Source organism: Homalodisca vitripennis, chromosome 7, assembly GCF_021130785.1.
Source record: "Homalodisca vitripennis isolate AUS2020 chromosome 7, UT_GWSS_2.1, whole genome shotgun sequence".
Taxonomy (NCBI): domain Eukaryota; kingdom Metazoa; phylum Arthropoda; class Insecta; order Hemiptera; family Cicadellidae; genus Homalodisca; species Homalodisca vitripennis.
This window is the reverse complement of record NC_060213.1, coordinates 18,283,935-18,310,052: the sequence shown is the minus strand read 5'-3', so window position 1 is coordinate 18,310,052 and position 26,118 is coordinate 18,283,935. Positions and strand designations below refer to the sequence as shown.

The 26,118-nt window shown below is 35.8% G+C and overlaps 1 protein-coding gene across 4 annotated transcripts in view; it reads right to left on the bottom strand.

Moving 5' to 3' along the window:
* The window catches only part of LOC124366940 (solute carrier family 12 member 1), a 227,806-nt gene that overhangs the window by 68,365 nt on the left and 133,323 nt on the right, over nt 1-26,118 (bottom strand). For all 4 annotated transcript variants that reach the window (XM_046823553.1, XM_046823551.1, XM_046823554.1 and 1 more), the window contains one exon: nt 3,279-3,444. In XM_046823553.1, coding sequence (XP_046679509.1) covers nt 3,279-3,444 — 166 coding nt within the window. The remainder of the gene's footprint in view (nt 1-3,278; nt 3,445-26,118) is intronic.

Here is a 26,118-nt window from a genome sequence, read left to right as displayed (position 1 = left end):
ATTCGTTAGGTCATGATCCTAATAATATTATAAATGTGACTATGCCTTTGTTTGTTTCTTTTGTTTTCACACATAAACTATTCAATCAATTGTACCGAAATTTGACATGAAAATTCTCACAGTCCCTTGTAATGTAGGTACACAAACATGCTTGTATTTTTAAAAAATTTATTTTTTATTAATTTTACATAATTTAAAGCGTAAATTTACTAAGATAAGAAACATACTTCACAAAATGATACAAACTGATAATTTCAAAGTTTCAAAATTGTTAATTTATATCTTCACTTCGGTAAACAAACTGAATATTAAAATATAAGTACAAAACAATCCTTTAAGTGAAGAAGCCTTTATATTCTATTTTGTTACAAGATATTTTTTATGACATTCTTATTAATTTTATAAGAATAACTGCCCTGTACTCATAGTAATAGTATTACTATTGTGACAATAATCAGTGAAAACAATTTGAGGAAAAAGTATCGTCAGTAACACCATTGTGTAAAGTTGTTGAGTGAAATAGGTCACTCTGAGAGGCAGCGGTCTGCTACGTAAACAACGCCTGGGTAGTTTTAACGTGAAGCCAGCCAACAATTTTTAGTGCAAAGGCCAACATTATATGTCGAATAGCACTATAGTTTTTCTTACTCATATTCCTCAATGTATAGATTGTCTACGATGAATCCCAGTTTAACCATGTTAATCTGTTTATGAAGCTAAACTCAATAGTAAAAACTTAAATTTTCCATATAAGACTGTTTGAATTCTAAAATAACTTTAAGATATACAAGAAAAGGTTTTAAACAATTTCAAAAAGTAAGGAGATATTTTGGAGATATTAGTGTCTCTAAGATACTATCCCATACAACAAAAATCCCAATTTACAAACCTATTATCAGTTCATGTTCCATATGAATCTGAAAATTGCATTTTATATAAGAAATCAGTTTTTTTTTACAAAATATCAAGGAAAAAGTACGGACCAATTTTTGACGATGGATAATAGAGGATCAAGCACAATCGGGATTTTAGAGAACTGTGCACAGAGTTTGTAGCTGAGGTAAGAAGTAGAAGGATCAAATAAGCAGGGCATATCTTGAGGAAAGAGGACGGCACCATGACAAAGACATTTTTGTGCAACAATCCGGAAGGTAGAAGACCTCTAGGATGACCAAAACTAAGGAGGTGGGACCAAGCGGACAAGGTCCTGAGAAGACTAGGAAGAAGGAAAGAGGATGTGAGATACAGAGACACCTGGAGTCAGTGTGTTGGCGAGGTACAGTATCTGTCACCAATGGTCAGGACAGTAAATAAGTAATCCTAGAGCAAACAAGTATTTTAATCATGTAAAGTCACAAGGTAATAAGAGTCCAACAAGGACAATTTTCTGATTATCAATACAACAAAACTATGGATATGACCAAAATTGGTCCAACTCTTAAAATCTGCGGGTGTGACCATAATTGATCCACCTCTTAAAATCCATGGATGACCAAAATTAATCCACCTCTTAAAATCCATGGATGACAAAAATTAATCCACGTCTTAAAATCCATGGATGACCAAAATTAATCCACCTCTAAAAATCTGCGGATGTAACCAAAATTTATCCATCTCTTAAAATCAACCCCTTAAAAAAACTATAAATAGCTAATAATCCAACATACTTGTAATCAGCTATGCAGAATTTTAATGCTTTTACATTGATCTCTATTTTCAATTCTACTTGTTTTTTTTTTTTTAATAAAGCATTGAACATTGAAGTTTAACAGAAACACAACTTATTATATGTTTAAAAATATAAACATTACTTATAGATTCTAAAAAATAAACCCTCATAAACTATTGATTTTAACATTAAAAACTTCAATTTAGGAAAATTCCATAAATTAACTTTTGTTTATAAAGCCTTACATCAAATTTAATCATGTACAACTTGATACATTGTTCAACGTGCATCATGTTAACTGACTGCCTTTACATCTGCAAGTTTCGTTTACAATGTCATGTCACTAATTTTCAATTTTTAACACAATAATGGAAATTTAAAATCTTATTTGTAATTACTTTTAACCAAACATCATAGTGAGGATATTTAATTTAATACCAATGGGTAACTTTAAAGTTTAGTTTATTTAAAATTGCTTCCATGTTGATTCCTCATTTCAAAGTTATACACACCCCAATATAGAAGGAAGTTAAAAACAAAACTACAGTTGGGCAGCATGTATAAAAAAGTCAGCAACTAAACGTTGTACATTTGTGTGTGGGACACAAAGTATTACAAAATATTTAATTATTTACAAAATATAATTGTAGATTTTATTTTAGTCAAAACATAAACACTTTTCTTCCATTTCTACCTTAAAACGAAAAAGAAACAACAAAAGCGATGAAAATTCACATTTTATCCACTGTAACTGTAAAATCCATTGTGAAATCATTCGCTCATTCAAGAGGTTCACTGAGTTCAAAGGTTGACTGAACTTTCAGCTCTGCCCACACACAACCCACCCACCAATAGCCATTAGTGTGCTCTTCGCTAATCACTGGCATTGATCATCAGACTACTTCGGAACAGAGGTGAAATTCCACTTTTTGTACAACTGAAATACGAGTCCTTTGAGTCAAAGGACCTGTTCAGTATAATGATCCTAAGTCAGGGAGATGCCCAAACTTAAAGGTTTTATAATGTTATAGTGGAACCAACACTACACAATTTTTAAACTCAAGATTTACAAATCCAAAAAGAATTGTTTTTAAACTTGAGAATAATACCAATTAATATTTCATTTCATAAAGTTATATATTTAATAGGGTCAAAAAAGTCGACACAACTTGATCAAGATCTGTGTGGTTTTGACTCTGGATCTCTCGACAACACCGCACTGTAGGGTTCAAAATCAGTCAAATAAGAAAAATGATCTACAGAACAATCTTTATCTTAAACAGAATAACTGCAGCACAGAGAACATCAACTCTAATTGCCTCCCATAATTTGTAATTTTCTTATTAACAAAAGATTCTTATGGAACAATTGATAATGACTAATAAGACATAAAACAAAACTTAACTAACACAAATAAATCATGGATCAACAAATAAGAAACCTTGATAATGTTCTAACCCATCCTCGGAATTTTCATAAATTGAACTTTATTCAAGGCTACCTAATTTTTTATGAGATTGAAACAATCACCCTTTATCAGTGTGGCCTCTCGCATGTGATAAACTGAAATTTGGGATTCTTAAATCAATCAAGAGCATCGTTGACTTACCCATGCCGGCCTGAGCAACTACCCAGGACAATCGGAGGAAGAGCATGACGCCCCAGATATTGAGCAGGTCGCGCACCAACACACCCTTGATCCATCCGAACTTGATAGCTCCTTCTGTCTCTGGTACCAGCTGGGACACGCCATTCATGCGCACCACTGTCGCATTCTGTAACAAAACATTGCATTAGCAAATTCCCCAAGAAATATTGGAGAAAGATAAGGACTCCCCGGATATTGAAGAGGTTGCGCACTAACCTTGAACAATCTTGGCAGTTCCTTCTGTCATTGCTATCACCTGGATAATAAAATGTATGGTCATCAATTTCCAAAAATCACCAGCTCTCCACATGGTCTTGGCCTATGAAGGAAATTTTGGCACAAGTATGCACGTGTTCATAGACAATTCACTGGTGCAGTAGTTCGTTTAGCAACCTGATCTGCTTAAAGTCTGACTAATTTTTTTTTAACTATGGACTTATTTTTAGATATTTTGTCATATTTCCCCTTTATTTAGATAATCCCATTGCTAAGTGTGGATGTTCCAAATATTGTAATAACATTTTTCTACCGACTAATTTGATTATCTCCAGACTAATTTGATTATCTCCAGACTCGTCACATCACAGTTAGGCATAAAAAGGTGAATTTCAAAGGCAAAATACTTTGGCACAACACAAAAGCAAGTTCTGCAGCAAAATCACTATGTATGTATGAATGAAGAGATCTATACACAACACAGTTACAACTTCATTTGCACAGAACTATTTCATCCAAAACAACACTTATTAATGTATGCTCATGAAAACTAAGGATACACTTGAGTAGTCTGTTCTTGCAACCTTTTATTAACCAGCATGTTATGGGTATGGATTCTGTAAGAATATGGACTTCAAGGAAGAGATACAGCCTAAAGGATTACATAGAGATTAAAAAGATTGTTGTAATAATAAAAAAAATCATTTAAAAATATATGCTGAAAATGAACACAATTTGTTTATTTCAAACGGCATAAATATAACATACTACTGAACATCCACTAAGCTGGTAGAGTAACATTCAAACAGCTCTGTGTTTTACCTGATACACTAAAATGGTAATAAGACTGTGAAAAAGTCAGCATGTCTGATTTCCAACACATGTGTTTCGTTTTGTTCATCAAAAATTTGTATATATATATGGTTTCTAAAATCTTAAGTTTTCTCAAAATGTAAGGTGAGAATGTCCTAACCTTAACACAATAATAACACCCTACACAAAATTAAGCAATAACAGACAATAAATTAAAGTTTATAAAATACATTTATTTATACGTTTGTACATGAAGAAAACTGGTGATTCTCGGCTGAGTCCAAGAATGAACTTTGGCATTTCAGGTGGTCGGTGTTTTACGATAAACACAGCTGCTATTGTAATATCGATGATGGGATTCCTGCGGCTCGTAGAGGAGGGGGGGAGGGGGGAACATTTGGTTGCTAAGCAACTAATATGTTCTTGAACCCTTGGTTCACATAATGTTCTACTCAAACAAAATATGAAAGTATCAATAAAGTCTGAAATCGAGTCTTCATGTGTACTTATTTACTCACATATTATTTTCACAGAAGCTACTTTAGTATATGTAGCTACAATAATATTAACATGCTGATGAATGATAAGATCGGGCAAGGAATTCTGTTAAAAGTTTATAAAAACACACAAAAAAAAATCATTTTCTCACCTGAAGGCACGACATACAAATAAAATCAGTTGCTACGAATCCTATGACCTCAGGTGACGAATGCTGCTATTATTGGTAGGAGAATAAGACTACTGACTATAACCATATTTGTGAGTTTTTGTGTAGCTGAGCTGCTCTGACTTTTATCACACAAATTCTGTTATAGTAAGATACTTTGGGAAGAAGGAAAATGCATTTATTTTTGATACTGCTAAATTATCTGAATCTAAAAAATAAAATCAATGATAGTAATAAATAGAACATATTTATGGTTAAAGGTGGAATAATTAAAAAGGCAAAATTGGTATCACACGTTAATAACACATGTTTAGATTACTGAAATAAAATTGGCAACAATAAAATAATTGTGAAGGAAACAGCATTTTTCCAAACATTTCAGTGAGACAACATGATCAGTAACACTACGTTTCGAGATCACAATCTGATCTCTTCTTCAGGTAAATGACTGAACTAATGCATTACTACAATCTAGATTTAAGTAAACAAAACACACAAGAGCGTTGTGACACGCGTAATAAAGGAGTCACAACATTGTCTATTCCATGCACAATAACTCTAAAACTAATAGACAATAACTCTTAATAAAAACTAACCGACAGAATACAGATCACAACAAATCTGCACTCACCGACCAACCACATTGAACTTGCCAGAGGCCAATACTAAATGGCGATGTCATGGCAGAAACAAGATGCGGCAAAAAGGGAATGGGAATTTTCTATTATTAGTTCATGCTAGATGAACTTCTTAAAACCATACTGTGACTCCGCATTGGTGTATTATAAATCTCTAACATGTTTCTTTCACAATCCTTCCATCGTCAAAACAAACTTAAAACTAAGAATAAATTAGGTGTTAAACAATCGACGTATTTTTCCCAGGCAAATACTAGCAGTAATCTAAAGTTCGTGGGTTTACGAAAATAGCTGGCAACTTTTGAACCTTTCCGGTACTCATACTGAGAAAGCACATTTTCCCTTTTAAAAGTCCATCCTTTATCGAATGACTCGAGTATGATTGTACATGCTAACTGCAAACTGGACACTGGATTGTTCTGAGAATTAGCCAATTGTGATAAAACAATCCCCCAGGAGGACGATAACATTTACACAACAAAGCCCAGGAGCAACAGTTGGTCGAGTCCTCCCCCCACCCTCCCTCCCTGCCCATCTCGCCACCAATTACATCACATTGTTGGCAAGACGAGACAATGGCACTCCAGCGAGAGGCTGAGCTAAGATTTACCCCTCGACGACCACTTCATCCACTGCTGTCATAACACAACGTTGCGCATTTATCGCGATCCTCTTCCTCCAGCAGTATAATAAGCGACCACCAAAACAATCGAATCAACAGTCGAATGATCAAACTATCGATTACCCTGTAAAGTAATAATTATAAGTACTACGCTGCTCTAACTTGGTGTAAATAAAGTTGGTTTATTTTATACTATCTAAAATACCTACATAATTTCTTTTACATATAAAAATATAGTTTAACTATAATAGGGTCTTAAAAGTCTATGACGTAATTCAATTCGACATTATTGTTCAATCATGTGTGTGGTATTTGAGTAATGTCCGATAGAGACGGGAAATACTGTTATTTGTTAATACCTATTACAAAATAACGTGTAATACGTTACAGTAACCGGCGATACGTGATAACAGGTGGTAACTGATCTGATGTCGGAGAAGTTGGACGATCTAGGGACGTGACGTGAGGCCGGAAAAGTACCGACCGGAAACGCTCTTGGCCATGCTTCTAACAAAAAAAAAAAATAAAAACATTCTTCGCGACAGCTCCCAAATTCAAGCTCAGATTACGCGAGCGCTTGTAAAGATAATCTTCAAATGTGGTACTACTACTAACACATTTACGATAACTGATCTAAACCTACTTATATCGCATGATAACATTTCGTAGTGTAATATTTCCATTTCTAGCCTCATTGCTTGTACGAAATAGCCGCGGCTGTTAGAGGTTACGGAGTAACCTATAACCAAAAAGTCGTATTAAGAACACCAAATCATTCAGCACAGCTGTTACTGAAATAACAGTATCCCGGTAATAGGTTACCACTAAATAATCTGTTACTGACACTAATACTGCCCAGCTGTAATGGAACTATATTATTATTTGAAATACCTATTACTCAATTTCGTTAAACATTTTGTTTACAGTATTTTTATATAGTCATGGATATCGAGGATTCGATACTCATGAATGCCGACAAATCGATTGTGGTGGTGGCCGCTTATTATACTGCATCCAATCTGCACTTAATTTCCTCACAAATTGTATTTAATACCAGAGAAATTAACGCTCATTCTCCACGGCTAAATAAAGTGACGCCCGGTACAGGAAAACGCAACCCGCATTGCAGTGGAGTAGCCAAGTTGCGGCATCCGAGACACGGCGCTGGGCAGTACTTATTTACAAACAATTTCAATGAAATAGATGAGATTTGGTTGAAACTTTTCTTGTATACATGTACTGAATCAATGGTTTTTTTTAATAATAATAAAATACATTCAATTGTACATTACTTTTAGATTCTGATTTATTACAGTATATTTTCCAAATTAGTATTGAACATGATGGTTTTATGAATAAATTTATCTTCTATATAGTAAATACGTATATTTAATCATATAGTCTGTTCAGTGTAATGAACCATCATCGGAAATACACCTGCCTGCAATGAATTTCTTTAAATAAATAATTCAAAAAACTAATAGTTATTTTAAAATGTGATTGAAATCAAAATATTAGTTCCATTATGAACATTGAAAGTGATTACATACTGTACAAACGCATACAAATACCTGTGTACGCTAAAGGGAGTGTCAATTTCGACAATTCTGATGGTCTTGAAAGAGAAAAGTTCCCAATAAATTATTTTTTCACTTGAACACAAAACACGTGATCGTTTTCTTTAGGCAATTATTCAAGTGACCCAAAACATTTCACATAAATATAAATGTATCATGCTTTCATTTCACTAAGCATTGCTTGAATACAGACATATTGTGCAGAAATAGTGCATGATAGATAAAGCACAAGGCTGGACATACCATCGCATGTTCACATCACTATACTTAATCATTTATAGCCCTGGCGAATTCTCTGGATCAATATCCTTTTCCTTCTTGATTGTATCCTGTATCTTTACCTTTCTCGCTGGCCCTGTGTCTTATCAAATTCAAATTTAAAACTGACACAAGGACTCCAATAAAAAATATCGTAGTTAAAAAAAACACTGAAAAATACTAGAGAGGGTCCGTTCAGCGCTTGGGAAGGGCCATCCGGCCTTCCTGGAATACTCGACTTATGGTAAGTAGAGATGTGCCAAAAGAACTGGAACACTTCCATCAGAACGTTCCGGAACCGGAACGGACCTGGAACAGTTCACTTCTTCGGAACTTTTTACTAGACGTGTTAAAATGATTCCGGGCTCTCTGGATTACAAGTACAATATTTTCATGTGAAAACCTGTATTTAATTATTTTTATTTATATATTCAAATGATTACTAATTTATACGTTAACAACTAATAATTCATATATACTTTTAGTGTCCGTAAACTTAACGAATGAACTTTACAAAATTACATTTTTGCACTGCTCTAATTTTTCTCTCTAGCAATAAATATATTTCTTTAATTTTAAAGTACCTAACTGTTTTAATTTGAGATTAACAGTAGTAAAGTTTTAGTATTTAATGTTTCAAATTAACCTTTTAAATATAAAATTCAATTCATTTCAGAAATATTTCTTATTGTGTTTGTTTGTTGTTAAATATTAATGAAATATTCTTATATTAGTTAATCTCTTTTCAAAACACCAAATATCTGAAATATTCTATAATACTGTCATTGGGAAAAATTAATTTACTCATTACTATTTTTTAAATATTTTTAAACTAACGTTATTAAGTATTATAATTATAATTCATCAAAACATTAGAAGTATAAGGAAAATTTTTGACCTATTCATTGTAGACTTGATTGCTAAGGTAACATACCGGATATAATTATACTGTCTGAAATATGGATAAATTCTAATGAAATAAATTTATACGAAATTCCTGACTTTACAATGATAGCGAAATGCAATAATGATTATAGAGCGGGTGGTGTAGTTATTTATGTAAAGAATGGCATAAGTTTCAATACAACTGAGGTGCATTTCACGTCAGCTGATGCAGTAGGTATAGTTATAAACACACTTCAATACAGATATCCATATTTTAGCGCTATATAGATTGCAATTTTTTATCAGTGGACTCTTTTATTACTGATTTAACATATTATTTTAGGGATTGTAGTAAAACTAAGAACATGTTAATTGTAGGGGATTTAAATATTAATATTTTAGAGAACACAGTTGCAACAGACAGTTATAAAATGGTAATGGCGGTAAATGGTTTTTGAAATGTCTGTTAAATGATCCAACGAGAATAACAGCAGATACAGCAACATGCATCGATCATGTCTTTGCGAGGGTTTCACGTGTAGACATAATGTCTGTGGAGGCAGACGTTGAGCATGCAGGCATAACTGTGCTAACTGTCTTATTTACCAGGGAGTTTGTGGGACGGGTAAATGTGCTGTTGTGGAAAGAGCGGAATACATTAAGTATTTAGGAATTAATCTTGACGAAAGAATAAACTGGAAAATTCGTATCAATAAATGAAAAAAACAATTTAAACAATATTTTGAGATACTTTTATTTTTTTACGAGAAATGTGTAATGAAACATTGTTACGAATGTTATATTTTGCTTTGGTCCAAAGTAGATTAGAATATGAAATAATTTTTTGGGGAGGGACATATTTTTCAAACATTAAGCCATTATACATTCTGCAAAAACATTTCATAAGATTAATATCCTTTAAAAATAGAAACTGAGTTTTCACGTCGTCTTTTTGAACATTTAAAAATACTCCCATTACAGTACTTGTTTGTCTACAATGTAATGAAACTTTTCTATAAAAAGAATGGTAGCATGCCTCGAGATAATAATACATACAAGCATAGACTTAGGAATATAGGAATGCATTTTTTGTCCCAAAACCTTGTACAACCTTTTTTTTTTACGAAATCCTATATTTTCGTTGCCCCTAGGATTTATAATAAATTACCTGAGAGTATTAAAACTTCTAAAAATGTAAATATATTCGTAAAAAGACTTAAAAATAGGCTATTTAGTATAAAAGAGATTAAAACACTGCTAGAGATTCCTGGATGAGTAAATTAAAGTTGTAGTAGCAAAAATTGCAGCAGGGTATTGTTATTTAATTGTTCGATTTCTTATATTTCAATATTCGTAGTAGCTGTATTAATATTATTTTATTGTTATATGTATGTATGTATGTGTGTATGTATGTTTATATGGATATGTGTGTGAATGTATATTTTACAAGGAGTTATTTTTATTTTACATTATATGGCACAATTTAACCATATTAAATAGATGCGTGTTTTTGTTTTGATTGTTTATGAGTGAGAAGTTGAATTTTATGTTTTTGTAATTCTGAAGCTGGATAAACCATTTGTAAAAATACATTGATGGAACCTCCAAACAGGCTTAGCCTTGGAGGCCCTATTATTTCCTCATATATATATATATATATATATATTAATATCATATTTTTATTTTGTTTTAAAAACTATAAATTAAACTGGCGTTTAATTGAATTTAAGTTTATTTTTAAGTAGGACTTATGTAGCCTAAAAAACCTGGCAACAAAGACATTTGAGTTTTAGTTTTTAGTTTTGAATTTTTCTATGTAAAAATGAATAACTTGTAAATGTTTATTTTATTTTGAGGAAATAAATATATTCTATTCTATTCTATTCTATTCTTGTTGTTTGAATACAATTGTTTAATTTAATTTGATCACTCAGGATATATAAATTTAATTTTTATGCGACTGAGTATCTATAATGCCCGAAAACAACTTAGGCAGATAGACTTTGTTTCAAAATTCAAATATCAAAACGTAGTATTATATTGTACTGGAACGAAATCGGCCAGAAACTTAAATAAGTACACGAGCACTGTCGGAACGGAACGTATGGAACTGGAACTATCTCGGGGAACTAGTTCCGAGCCTGGAACGTTAAGGTCGGAACGGTTCCAGTTCCGTAACGGCCTAGCACACCTCAAGTGGTAAGCGAGGAGTGTAGGTCGTGCCGTGGGTGGGGGGGGGCAGAGCGGTTAGGGGGGGGCGGGGGGGGGGCGGATGCGATACGCGAAACTTCTCGAAAGGCCGCTCCAGCAATCACATATGGAAGTGTCAGTTTCGGCGAGAACAAACGCGGGGCCCGCCCGTGACGAGATCTTGCCACACACTCTCTCAGTTCCATTTCTGGTAATCGTGTATCATCTGCACCAATTAGGAGATTAAATTGACTAATCTCTCTGACGAAGAAGACACTGTCAGTGAATCGGTGTTCGCAGAATAATTGTCAGCTATTTTCTCCATCTCCCTCGGAGAGGTGAATCAGAGATTAAGAGATTTTATTGCACCCCCTGTAATAGTTGTTATGCGACAATACAGAGCAGTTGATATGAGCACATCAGGGGAGATGCACATAGGTATCGTAGGTTCTCACTAACAGCACCAGCGCATAGTCCAGAAGCATTATTTATGAGGCAGTTGGATTTTAGGTGCTGTGACACAAATACATGTTTAGGTGGTATGAGATTAGTTGCTATGCGACAACACAAAGCAGTCGATATGAGCACATCAGGGAACAAGCACATGTCTATCGTGTGTACAGCAGCAGCGTATAGTCCAGAAGCAGCATTTATGAGGCAGTTGGGGTTTAGGTTGCTGTGACACAAATACACGTTTAGGTGCTGTGGGATTAGGTGCTATAAGACCGCACGCAACATAGCATCGCCTTTGAAAAAACTGTGCCGGGCAATAAATGGCTGCGTGTAAGCATACGGGAAATGCCATAACTGTTTTGCCAAGTGTTACAGAGTAATCAGTTTTGAGATCAAATGATAACATGATTATGCCCACCGGCAACATTGTGTATTTGCAACACCCTACATACACCAACCGTTCTGCTCTGCTTCGAACACAAACAGCACATTGAAGAGCGACCGGGCCCTAATTATTTACAATTAACCAGACTGTACTTAACCGTCCCATCTCTCTTTGCTTAGCACGTTGTCCCTACCCAACACGCAGCGCTAACTTACCTGGACAATAGTATCGTTATGGTTACAAAAGGTACAACACAACGTTTCGAGGATTGGAATCTATCCTCTTCGTCAGGTGGGGAAATATACAAAAGATTCCAATCCTCGAAACGCTGTGTTATACCTTACTTTTGTGACCACAAAGATGGCAAATGTTCGAAATCGTGTTATCTTGTCAAACCTTCCATCGTCAATAATAAACTTTAAACAAAGAATAATATCGTGTTTAATCTCCCTATTCTATATTAGAGTGCATTGTGTAACTGAGCTCTTCTTCTTGAAAACCTCCAAACCTGATTCACCTTGTAGAATCAGAATGAGTAAATTGTACAGCAAAGTTAAGATCCTAAGACAATTATTTCACAGCTACTGATAACCTTTACGCACTTTTAATATTCCAATCTCAAATGTAAACCAAGCTACTGGTTTTGGATTGAAGCATCTGCATTGGTTATTTCTACCCGAACTAGAGATTCCTGTACTAGGTAACGATCGGCCCCGCGCGCTGGATCGTGCTACTTGGAAGCTACATTCATAATTTATGCTCGTGTATTCATTACTGGGCGGTGTCACACTCAACGAACTATACTACTGGAACGCGCGCTGTCCATAAGCCCTGTACTATGTTTTCCGGGCACACACAGCCGTGTGCTGCGGGAGTATCCATAGACTTGCAGGCGCTCGGAGTGGGCAAGAACTCAACCGCACTAATCGACTACACAGGTAACCCGCTTTTACATGTCACAACATGAACTTTTCATGTCACAACACGAACTCATCATTGGACATACTTTACTTCAGTCTGTCTCAACGTCTGCTACGAGAAGGTCAATTGTTATTTTTTAATCGTTTTAAAGTCAATTATTATTTTAATCGTTTTAATAGGTGTTTAAGAGTTACAAATTTGTTTTTATATTCGAGATGCTTTTTAACAATGGTAAAGAGTTGTGCTGCGTACAACTGTACTTCGAGATGAGTAAAGGCTGCAACACTTCTTTTCACAAGTAAGGACTTAACATTTTTAACCATAGTAATACATTTAGCTATTATAAATTGTAACATGATATGTTGTATTTTATACTTGTTTCATAAAACTTGCAAGATTATTTGGACCTAAACAGAAAATAGTTTCAGTAAGTACGACTGTTGATGGTATATAAATAAATAATTATGTGTAAGACTGATTATCCGCTAGTCAAAAATATATTTTTATATTTTTAAAACTATAATTTGATATTTCTGTAAACAATTTAAAAATCCAATTACTCAAGAGAGAGTTGTTCCAAGTTAGCCTATCTATTCTTAAAGTAGATTTTTAGCCTTTTTACACTATGCACCAAATTCCAATCCAGTACGAAACTAAAACATTTGTTTTATGTACTTCAGAATTATTGTTATGTTTTGATTTTTTCAGTAAAATTATACAGACTTTTTATGTTTTTAGCTTTCCGTTGGATGATGACAAACTTTTAAAAAAATGGATTATTGCATTGAAAAGAAAGAAATTCAAACCAACAAAACATACTGTTCTGTGTGGTAAACATTTCAAAGAAGGACGATTTTTCATTTAGTTTTACCAAACACAACTAAGAAAAGACTAAAAAATGAAGCAATTTCCGACATTGTTTGACTTTCCATCAAATATCCAACCACCGCCAAAAAAAACAGAGGAGGGTTGTCATCAAAAAGAAGTTACCCGTACCTATTCAGCCACCTAGTGCAGATCTTCGATTTGAAGCCAACACGTCTATGTCATCGGTAAGTTTAACATAATTATTTGTGTTGTCAGAATCAAAAAGCAAATGTGTAATATGATAAAACATAATTTTTAAAAGAACGTTAAAAACTACTTTGCTCCCCTGCACAGTGTTAAAAAAACATAAAATCATTATATTAAATTGTTATTATTCTATTAATACTATTGTAAGTATTTTTTATTTGATATAAAACTATAAACAAATTTTAAAGCCAGCCTTGTTGCCGCAAACCTCAGTTATAATGTTCTATTGTTTTTATTGTCTGCAATTTTGCTGCGATAGGGCTATATTCAACGCAGGTTAATCTAACAGCATTTTTGTTGTATTTTTTTGAGGTTCTGCTGCTGCCGTTTGGAACACGACCAGTCAGTTTCCACACCAAACGAGCAAAAAATCAACAGTTGGCCTACATCAAACACCGGTAAAGCTGTAGTATAGTTCGTTGGTAGACATAGACACGGACATCACGTAAAAGGTTTTTTTTAGAGGATGCGGCTAGATAAAAATGTCTCATGAATTGGAGTGGGGTTCTTATACAAATGTTTTTTTTAATAAGTTTGGGTTAATAATTTTAATAAATTCACGAATGATAATTACAATAATTTTAATTGTTGTAATTAATTCAATGCTAATGATTCTAGGATAAGCGGAAAACTGCATCACCATCCACATCTCTATCTCCAGAAAAGTGCTATTGCGCCGGAAGGTTAAAGCTCTAAAGCAAAAATTAAAAAGAAGGGACTGTAAATTAAGGTCAATGAAAGAATTGATTTCAAATTTGAAAAAACAAATTTTAAAGCACCAGATTCGTTAATCGAAAATTGTAGAAAACAACTTTACAGGGTTTGCCTTTCGAGTTATTGTTGAGTAGCCTGAAAAACAAAGGAAAAAGTAAAAACAAACATACTTTCACAGAAAGTGTTAAGGAGTTTGCCTTAACACTATATTTTTATTCACCAAAAGCTTATAGATACTTGCGGGCTTCAAATTTAATTTTACCACATCCTGCCACATTAAGAAATGGATTTCAAAATTTAATTGTTGTCCAGGGTTTTTGGAGGAGGTATTCATGTATTTAAGACATAATGTTAAGGAACAGGAGCACCTAAGAAATGTAAGTTTTGGTATTCGATTCCATGAGCATTAGAAAGCAGATAGTTTATGACGAGCAACTAGGGAAAAATGTAGGTTATGTAGATGTTGGAGGATTCAAAATAGACAACAACGAGGAGATTGCTACAGAAGCTTTAGTAATTTCAAATTGTTTCTTTGAGAGGCCACTTTAAATGTATCGTAGGGTATTTTTATGTAAATAAAACTTCATCAGTTTTTTCTGTCGCAGCATAATTAAAGTGGCTATAGTTTAACTAAGTGAAGTGGGCGTTAATGTACAGAGCGTGACCTTTGACGGAACCAGCACGAATCTTAGCGCATTGAAACATTTAGTGTTGTAAGTTCCCTGAAGCGCCATTTTTCAAACTCGATACTATGAATTACGATATTTGTGCCATTTTGGATCCTCCACACATGTTAAAACTAGCAAGAAATGCACTAGCGGACATAAAGGTTATAGACTCCGAGTCAGGGAGAATTTGTTTTAAGTATATAGAGGATCTTAATAATTTACAGAACAAGCTAGGTCTGGAAAATGTGTAACAAATTATCAGACAAACATGTTTTCTACAAAAAATAGAAAAATGAATGTAAAGGTAGCTGCACAGACTATTAGTTCCAGCGTAGCAGACGCTTTTACAATATTTGAACATTAAAGAACATCCACAGTTCTCAGATTCAGATTGTCTAGCAACTGTAGAATTTTTAAGAATAGTTGACAATCTTTTCGATTTTATGAACAGTAGGGATCCATTTGGAAGAGGCTACAAGGGCCCGATGAAAACTAGAAAACACAAAGCAAATGATGATTTAATGCTTAAAAAAGCAGACAACTATTTGTCAAAACTTAAAAATTGGAGGACAATCAATTTAATAAATCATGCAAGGAAGACGTTCGCTTTAGGTTTTCTAAGTAATATTAAGAGTTTTTGTATTTTAAGAGACAGATTGTTAGTTTTAGAGGATTTTAAATACTTGTTGTCATACAAATTTAGTCAAGACCACCTGGAATTATTTTTCTCCTGTATTAGAAGTAGGGGTGGGAATAATGACAATCCTAATACAAAACAGTTTTACTTGGGCAGTAAGGCAAACTAATGTTTAGGAACAGTGTCAGGGCATCTGAAAATTCCAACTGTCTTGAGTTTGACCCCAACTCACACTTAGGCCTTCTTGAGTTAGGCCATGGTTTATGTGTTGTAGATGACGACATAGATGACGAGAGTGAAATTGAGAGCGCCATATGTGTAATGGAAAATTATGATGACTCTAGTTTTAAGGATGAAATCTTGTATTATATCTGTGGAGTCATTGTTAGACGAATGGAGAAACAAATCAAATGTAAAGATTGTTGTTATGTACTCCATGCTAATGATTCTGATCTTAGAACATATACACGCCTTACTGATTTTAAATCTAAGGGCAAATTAATCAGATCAAGTGAGGATGTATTAAAGGTTGTTAAATATGCCTATTTGCTCAAGCTATCTGAGACTAATTTGACTACTGTAAATTTAACAATGAGAGTTTGTAACCATTTAACAGGTAGTGTATTCAAAGGACATTTAAGTAACGATGAATTTACTGGAAAGCCATGAATTATTGTTAATAAAATCTGTAACTCAATTGTTTTTGAAAATAATATCTCATCACATTGCAAAACAAAAAACTTGCATGTGACGAAGAAAAAAATCTAACTTGGGCATAAGACAAAAACTTAATAAAATGATTTTGTTTTCCAACACTTAGACTAAGTTTATCATGTTTGTGAATTGTTTGTGACATGAATTGAAATATACCACAAGTAATAAGAAAAACATGTAGCCTACTATTTTACCTAGACTATATCTGGTTCCTGTTGTGTTAGTTACTGTCGTAGCCTACGGTAATTTGATAACGATTACAGGTTATTGTTTATAGTAATTTAACATACACCTCAAATGCTTAAGAAAAAAACGCTGTGTAACAACAGATGTTTAGAAAATTATGTTGTAAAATTTAATCATATTAGAGGCTACAGGGCGATTTAAAATGCCGCGAAAGCAAAACTGCATAGGCCTGCTTGTACGCGGAGCGTGTTCTTGCCCACTCCGAGCGCCTGCAAACGTCAGACGCCAACCCCGGATTTCGGCCCGTTCTGTAGCCCAGCGCGCGTTCCAGTAGTATAGTTCGTTGGTCACACTACGCTGCACATCACCAGCACAACATCGTCAGTAATGAGCGCATAATAACAATCTTTATTGCGTCAACAATATTACAAAATTGCATGCATGCGTCAGGTACATTCATTACCATATTTTGCATTGATATAACTGGGGTTTTTATTTTATTCTTGTTTTCCATAACTTTTATCCCAGCCACTGAACATAAACGCATCAATAGATTAAAACGCCTTTGACACCAGGAGGTGTTTTAATGGAAATATAAATTATTTAGATCACTGAGATGTTTAATTACATCAGGCAGCTTGTTTATCAGTTTCACACCAACTTGGGGCGGCATGTGTACAAATGCAGTCGTTCTATGTTGAACAATCCGAAAGTTGTCCCTGCCTCTTGCCCCATATTGGTGGACGTCACTGCCTTGGACCAACTCGCATTTGAGTCGACAGTATGGAGACAGGGTAGAGGTAACAATCCAAGCTCTCTGAAGGCATCTTTGCACGACTCTCTGAAATTCAATTTGTAAAGAATTCTTACAGCTTTCTTTTGTGCTCTACGTACAGTTCGAGGACTTTAGCTGTGCGCGTGACCTTGAGTGTGTGGTGATAGGCGGGAGGGGTGGCGGGGTAGCATTATGCGCTGCGTCCCGAAAACATTTCCTGTGACACATAGATAAAACCCTCCTTTCAGGAATCGTATTGGCCCAAATAACTCATCACACTCGCTAAAACCAGTCTGTTTTGTGACAGCGCTGATTGTAGTGGAATTAAAAAATAAGAGAATACCAAATAATAGTAATAATAGGACTTATCCTTGTTTTTTCATTTGTTATAGTGTTGTTTAATGTGTTTTTGAAAATAACGTATTTGTCAGTACTAATCTGCAAATCGAAATCGTGAGTTTAAAGTCGTTAAAGAGAATGTCGCGCCTTCATCTCAGCGGCTAGCACGTAAACGCAACCCGCCACACAGATAGCGTTTATTTGTTGAAAGGGTAGTATTAGGGCCCTACGAGCACAGCTAAATTCCTCCAACTGTACTCCTTCGAGCTTGTATTTAGAGGAGCTGCTATGCTGTATCAGACCAAACCAAAGTAAGCCACTATCATACATCAATAGAACAAAATTTTGCAAGACTTCGCAAAACATAAATGCTAGGAACAACCTTAGAGCAGGTGCTGTCAATGTGAACGTCCCATTTCAGCCCCCGATCACGGTATACCCCAAGAAGCTAACGGATTCAGCCTCTTCCAAGAGAACATCGTCCATCATTACCGCGGGACGCTATTGTTCTTGTCGGTGCCGAAGGCAAAAACTTATTAAATTTGATTTTGAGCTGTTTGTTTTCAAATCGAGTCTATTCGATGCATAAATTTAAGTCGATAAATCATTTCACTTCAAGACCATTTTTGGATTTCGATTTAATATAGAGAGTCGTGTCATCAGCATATTGTATCACCTTTCCATTCTGGATTGATACAGTACATACAAACTGTGCCTGCACTCTACTGTGTTGTCAATGTAACGTGTTTAAAAGTGTAACCAAAACGTAAGATCAAAAAGTAATCGAGCTCGTGGGGTGGGATCTTAGGAACAAGAACGAGAAAAACAAAATAATCTAGTTAGAGAAAGACGGAGTTTAGGCAGATATTTCTCATAATCTAGAAGAAGACATCACACCCCCTTTACTCCCTTGACGTCAATATTTCAACCACTTTCTTATCTTTCTCTCGCCCTTTCTAGTTTCCAGGCCTGTTAAAAGTACCCAACCTATGTCAAATAACACAGGTGTAATATTTTTTAAATTGAAATAAAACAATATATTTCTCTTTAAAACATTTTATTCACGACAAGATGTTTTTGAAAAACTAAATTTAGAACAGGCTATGTCATTGAGCATTTCTTAAATATAAATTGACATGGAGAAATGTAGGGTATGTCTGGTATTAAAATTTAAAAAAAAACTTGTTTCGCAATATTTTACCACAAAACGTGCTTTTTTAAATTTCGAACTGTCTTTTATTCAAAGTCAACGTGCAATATCTCATTAAAAATTGATTATTATAACTAATACTCGTGGTGTAAACTAACAGTTATTATCAGTCACTTTTCACTTTCCTCGCGATAACGTACCAAAGCCACTTTCCACGCGATAGCGTACCCAAGCCACTTTCCTCGCGACAGCGTACCAAAGCCACTTTCCACGCGATAACGTACCAAAGCCACTTTCCTCGCGATAACGTACCAAAGCCACTTTCCTCGCGATAACGTACCAAAGCCACTTTCCTCACGCTAACATACCAAAGCCACTTTCCTCGCGATAACGTACCAAACCCACTTTCCTCGCGATAACGTACCAAAGCCACTTTCCACGCGATAGCGTACCCAAGCCACTTTCCTCGCGACAGCGTACCAAAGCCACTTTCCACGCGATAACGTACCAAAGCCACTTTCCACGTTACAGCGTACCAAAGCCACTTTCCACGCGATAACGTACCAAAGCCACTTTCCTCGCGATAACGTACCAAAGCCACTTTCCTCGCGATAACGTACCAAAGCCACTTTCCTCACGCTAACATACCAAAGCCACTTTCCTCGCGATAACGTACCAAACCCACTTTCCTCGCGATAACGTACCAAAGCCACTTTCCACGCGATAGCGTACCCAAGCCACTTTCCTCGCGACAGCGTACCAAAGCCACTTTCCACGCGATAACGTACCAAAGCCACTTTCCACGTTACATAGGTCTTATGGGTAACAATGATGATAACGAGAAAATAGCAGAATAAATATTATCAGTCACTTTTCACTTTCCACGCGATAACATACCAAAGCCACTTTCCTCACGATAACGTACCAAAGCCACTTTCCTCGCGATTACGCACCAAAGCCACTTTCCACGCGATAACGTACCAAAGCCACTTTCCACGCAATAACGTACCAAACCCACTTTCCTCGCGTTAACGTACCAAAGCCACTTTCCACGTTACATAGGTCTTATGAGTAACCATGAAGACAACGATAAAATAGCAGAATAAATAAATTTGTAAACTCAGTATAATATAGTTAATAATCACACGTATAGCCTGATTATCCCAGCACATACAGCAACATTTTATGATGACGTTGTGTGTAGACTTGTATTATTTAAGCAGTGATATGAAATCCAATTTAATTAACAAAACCTGAATGTATCAAATTGCAAGATATCTCGTGCAATATAACACTCTATAGACCTGGAAATGTTGCACCAATCATGAAATACGGCCCAGCGTTGTTGAATCTAATTGCATCTCAGCTTGATAACAGAAGAGTTAACAAAAATATATCAGATTCCAGAACTCTAAACTGAAGAGGTCGTTGAGCATCAGGTTGAATGAAAGTAAAGAAGCAGAGGTCAACAGCGAAATCAAAATACGGATGTGGCAGCGGCAGAGGCGACACGTGCACATACCACATACCACGTCTGCCACGGTCAAATATAAATAAACAGGAACACGGACTGCACGCCAACTCTCTGGCAGATTTGGCTCTGGCAACGTCCGCGCGTTGGGCAGAGCATCATCATACTCACACGGAAACCATTCGTAGCCGACCACTTGTAGTTGTCAAGCAAAACCCGCAGTTCCGTGCTAACTATTTCGCGTATAACAGCAGCGTCATAACTACGGAAATACACAACACAAGAGCCTCAGTGTGGCACAGTTCTGAGCGCGTTCCTACGGTCAGACCTAGTACTACCGTTTGCGGGACCTATGTCAACACTGGCGAATTCTGTTGATTGGACCTTCTAACTACAAACTGAGTTAAAAAAAATAAACCAAAGGAGTCTCACTGGGTCATAATTCAGAGCGCTTTCCTACGGTTAGTCCTAGTACTACCGTTTACGGGACCTATGACAACACTGGCGAATTTTGTCGACTTGTACTAGTTAGTACAAACTGAGTGAAAAAAATAAAACACAGGGATGTCACTGGGACACAGTTCACATCGCGATCTAACGGCCAGACCTAGGATTACCGTTCGCGGAATCAATGGCATCACTAGCGAATTCTGTTGAACTGGTCCCATTAACTACAAACAGCGAAACGTCTAGGTTTGGACCGTTCTTGCTCATAGCTAAATAGTATCCCAAGCATTTCTTGACATATCTGGTCATATTTTGAAGCATTTGGAAGCACCACTTCCAAGTAGATCCTCCGTTCAGAAGCCGCACTTGGACCACTCGCTATGGGTGCAACAAGAGCTTCAAAACCTGTCACGGTCACATCGGAAATCCATCCTGGTACATATGTTGTGTTACTATTACCACAAGATTTAAAGACCAGTGAAAGCGTTAAAGTCAGCAGCAACAAGTTCAAAAACGTTGATTAAACCAATATTTTAAAATAAACTCATTCTTACACAATCTACAAAACATGGCTTGACCAGTAATTTTATTGAAAACTCAGGTTTCCCGAAGCTAGTCTTTAATTAAGAGGAGGATATCAAATTACGAAGGTTTGCAGGGTGGGATACCAATCAACGACGTTTTTCGATCAGAAGAAGCGTTGATAAGATTATCAGGATGACGGTCACCGCCGTTCCCTGACAGGTCTCGATTTTACGGGATACCGACAGTTGTACCTTTGATTGTATTAGTTACACAAGAGATAACTCACCCAATGCTGTAAATTGCTAGCCCAATGCGCGTGAAAGGCTAGCGCTCGGACTGCCATCTGTGGGTGAGAGACTGAAGCAGTGACTATTTGATTTAAGTCCTCGCGTCGGATCTTAGAACTACCAGAACTGATCCTGAGGACCTTAGCACACCTCGACCTTAATATCAATGATTTTCCTCATGTGTAAAGAACCCATTCAAAGATTGAACGCTGTATAGCAGCAATGGCAGTTTACCACAAGTAGAACACTCGCTACAGCTCTTTTCTCTGCTATTTCATTGAAGTGGTCTTCAGTCAGTCATGTTAAGATCTGCACCATAGACAGTTACAATTAGTCAAGGAACATGCCAAGTCTCCGTTAAAATGAAACGGGTGAAGTGTGTTTACATATCGGAAGCTATAAACACGAACACACACACACACACACACACACACACACACACACACACACACACACACGCACGCACGCACGCGCGCACACACACACACGCACACACACGCACGCGCGCGCGCGCGTAACACATGTTAACGGTAGCTGGTGTAATCGTGCACATCTGGCTTGGCTTGCCAAGGCCATTCGTTCTCCACCGTATGACTCCTTTGGCAAGTAACTGTTACCCACAAAGTCCAACCTTATTGATTATCATTAAGTAGCATTTACATACTTCGTTCTTGAAACTTTAATACATACCGTATACAATCAAGTCTGAAAAAGTAATTATGATTGTACATTTTGCAAATACAGTATATGTTTTCAAACTTTACCATCCAAGGGAGTTCCAAGAGAGTTTGACACAACTTGAAAAAATGGTAAATAGTCAGGCTTTATTTCTTCATTATGGGTAGGAAAGGCACTCTACATTCACGTGATGTGATTTTAATTACTGGTTTAGTACCTTTCACAGTTGTTTTGGTACCTCGGTATTATGCTCAACCCACTCTGTCCCTATCTACTAATTGTTATTTTAAGAAGGTATGCACTATACAAAAATTAAAGTTAACCTTTACGAGGGCGCACGTGACCTTACTTGCATTTGGGTATTATCTCGAGGGGTGTTATCTTCTTTCGCCAAGTGCGATCCAGCACGTGATCTGAGGTCGGGATAGTACCGATCAGAAATACCCCTTGTCACCAGTCCGGCCTTCGGTAGCGTCCTCGACGCCACCCTACGCTTCTGGCGAAAAAGAAAAACATCCCTCGATACAGTACCCAAATGTAAGTTCAGATCACGTGAGCGCTCGTAAAGATCAATTTTAACTTTGATACTACAGTAACATTTTACATTAGTAACATTTTTATGATAACCTAATCTAAACCAACTTATATAGCGCGATACCAAGTAGTAGATAGGGACAGAATGGACTCCGTGCAATATCAAAGTATCGCTGTTTAATCCAAATCTAATATAGCTGTACTCTATTTATTTTTCAACCGATTTAAACACATAGAACACATTGTTGGAATTGTAAAAAAAACACTCATTTTACAAAACTATTGTAGAAACTACATTGTTTTGAGATGTCTAGTTTTGGAAACTTTCGACTAATTTAATTGTTTGATTTGCTTAACACAAATGTTTAAGTATCAAGTTACTCGCTTAAGTAACAGCGTTGTGGTTTGCTTAAAAACACAGACAGACAGGCAATAAACTAAGTGTGATAGAACATTTCTATGAACTTTTTCTTGTTCTTGTGTCTACTTGAAGTTATATCGCCTCTCACGAAACTCCTTGCACACTGACGACGGAATAATTCCTGGATAGAGAATGTCATCCCATTGCTAGTAATGGCCATAATTGCCATTAGAGTGCTGGTGCTACCAGAGCACCCACTGAATTCCACAAACATCGCCAAGAACAGCTGAATCACGCGGGAATTATTCGGGCACGTCACGTCACGTCACATCACATCACATCACGTCCCACTGCGAAACTTAGAGCAGCGTCGCTGAATACGCTGGTAAACCCCGGGCATGTAAACTTTGCTAGGGACAAGGGAGATGGTGGACTCTTACTGGATTAACATGGCTACCTCATATCAAGGTTTACCTTATTTAAGTGAATTCAGGAATGACAGTCAATATCATAGTTATACTATAAGTAGAATAGTTCTGGTATATATTCTTTGTGGAGAACCATATGAAAGACTTAAATCCATCTTCAGAACCGTGTGCTTATTTAAGTTTTTGGATATATATTTTACATTTCCATAAGTATACTCCTAACCAGACCTATTTATTATCTGTTATTTCAATAGCTACGTTCACTGTAGCAAATACTTGAAACCCCCCCTATCATATACTATTTTAAAACGCTAACATTTTAAATTGCTCTTTAGTTGCACAGTTTTTTAAACAGTTCCCCAAAATTTATCTTCTACAATGAAACTGATTTTGACTTAAGAGGCTTAATACTAACGCGACTGCGTATTTCACATTTTAAGGGCCAATTTATTTAGTTTCTGTAGCTTCTGTACATACTATGCTGTAAGGATTCTGATTGAACTCTTTTCAGTATCGAAAAGAAACAGTTTGTTGAAAAATGAAATTTTGCCTAAAAATATAAAATAATTGTGTAATCACACCACATATCACATGAAATTTTGCCTGTTACGAATCCCATGCTTCAATTTTGGAGCTTAGTAGGTGTCACAATGTGTCGACCTTCATTAAAGTACAACACTCTCACTATAATACTAAGAAATAGTTAACACATTCCACATCATTGTCTTCTCCACAAAACAGTACGTTAAACCTTTATTTTCCCTAAATTTTAATTCCAATACCAAGTGCACTAGCCTGTGTAAAAATGCACAAAGAAAGCTATTTCAATTACCTTGAATTCTTATCGGGCCCCTATAAAACTGTGATAACAGGTAGATTGGCAAAGTACATAGGCACTCCCCTCCAGGCCGACTCAGCGGCTGTGCGATATAGTGGAATCGATACACTTCCAACACCTCGGGGGTCGAAGTCACATACCTTTATGTTACCACTGACCGATTTTAAAAAATAGGTATGACCATTGTCCTCAAGAATTACGAAAGGGATCTAGTCTAGTAGATTGATTTCATCTTGACAATTCTCCTCAGGAGTTAAGAAAATGGCCTAGTCTAGTAGATAAGCTCATTACAATCCTTAGCATGAATTAAGTAATCTAGTCTAGTAGATTGATTTGCTCATGACAATTCTCCTTGTGAATTACGAAAGTAAACTGGTCTATTAGATAAGCCCATTACAATTCATCTTATGCGTTATGAAAGGAATATGGTTTAGGAGATTTATTTGCTCATGACAATTCTCCTTATGAAATACGAAAGTAAACTGGTCTATTAGATAAGCCCATTACAATTCATCTTATGCGTTATGAAAGGAATATGGTTTAGGAGATTTATTATTTGCTCATGACAATTCTCCTTGTGAATTACGAAAGTAAACTGGTCTATTAGATAAGCCCATTACAAATTCATCGTATGCGTTATGAAAGGAATATGGTTTTAGGAGATTTATTATTTGCTCATGACAATTCTCCTTAAGAAATTACGAAAGTAAACTGGTCTATTAGATGAGCCCATTACAATTCATCTTATGCGTTATGAAAGGAATATGGTTTAGGAGATTTATTATTTGCTCATGACAATTCTCCTTAAGAAATACGAAAGTAAACTGGTCTATTAGATAAGCCCATTACAATTCATCTTATGCGTTATGAAAGGAATATGGTTTAGGAGATTTATTATTTGCTCATGACAATTCTCCTTAATGAAATACGAAAGTAAACTGGTCTATTAGATAAGATTACAATTCATCTTATGCGTAATGAAAGGTATATGGTTTAGGAGATTTATTATTTGCTCATGACAATTCTCCTTAAGAAATACGAAAGTAATCTGGTCTATTAGATAATTTGATTACAATTCATCTCATGCGTTATGAAAGGAATCTGATGGTTTAGGAGATTTATTTGCTCATGACAATTCTCCTCATGAATTACGAAAGGAAACTGGTCTATTAGATAAGCCCATTACAATTCATCTTATGCGTTATGAAAGGAATATGGTTTAGGAGATTTATTTGCTTATGGCAATTCTCCTTATGAAATACGAAAGGAAACTGGTCTATTTATATAAGCCCATTACAATTCATCTTATGCGTTATGAAAGGAATATGGTTTAGGAGATTTATTTGCTCA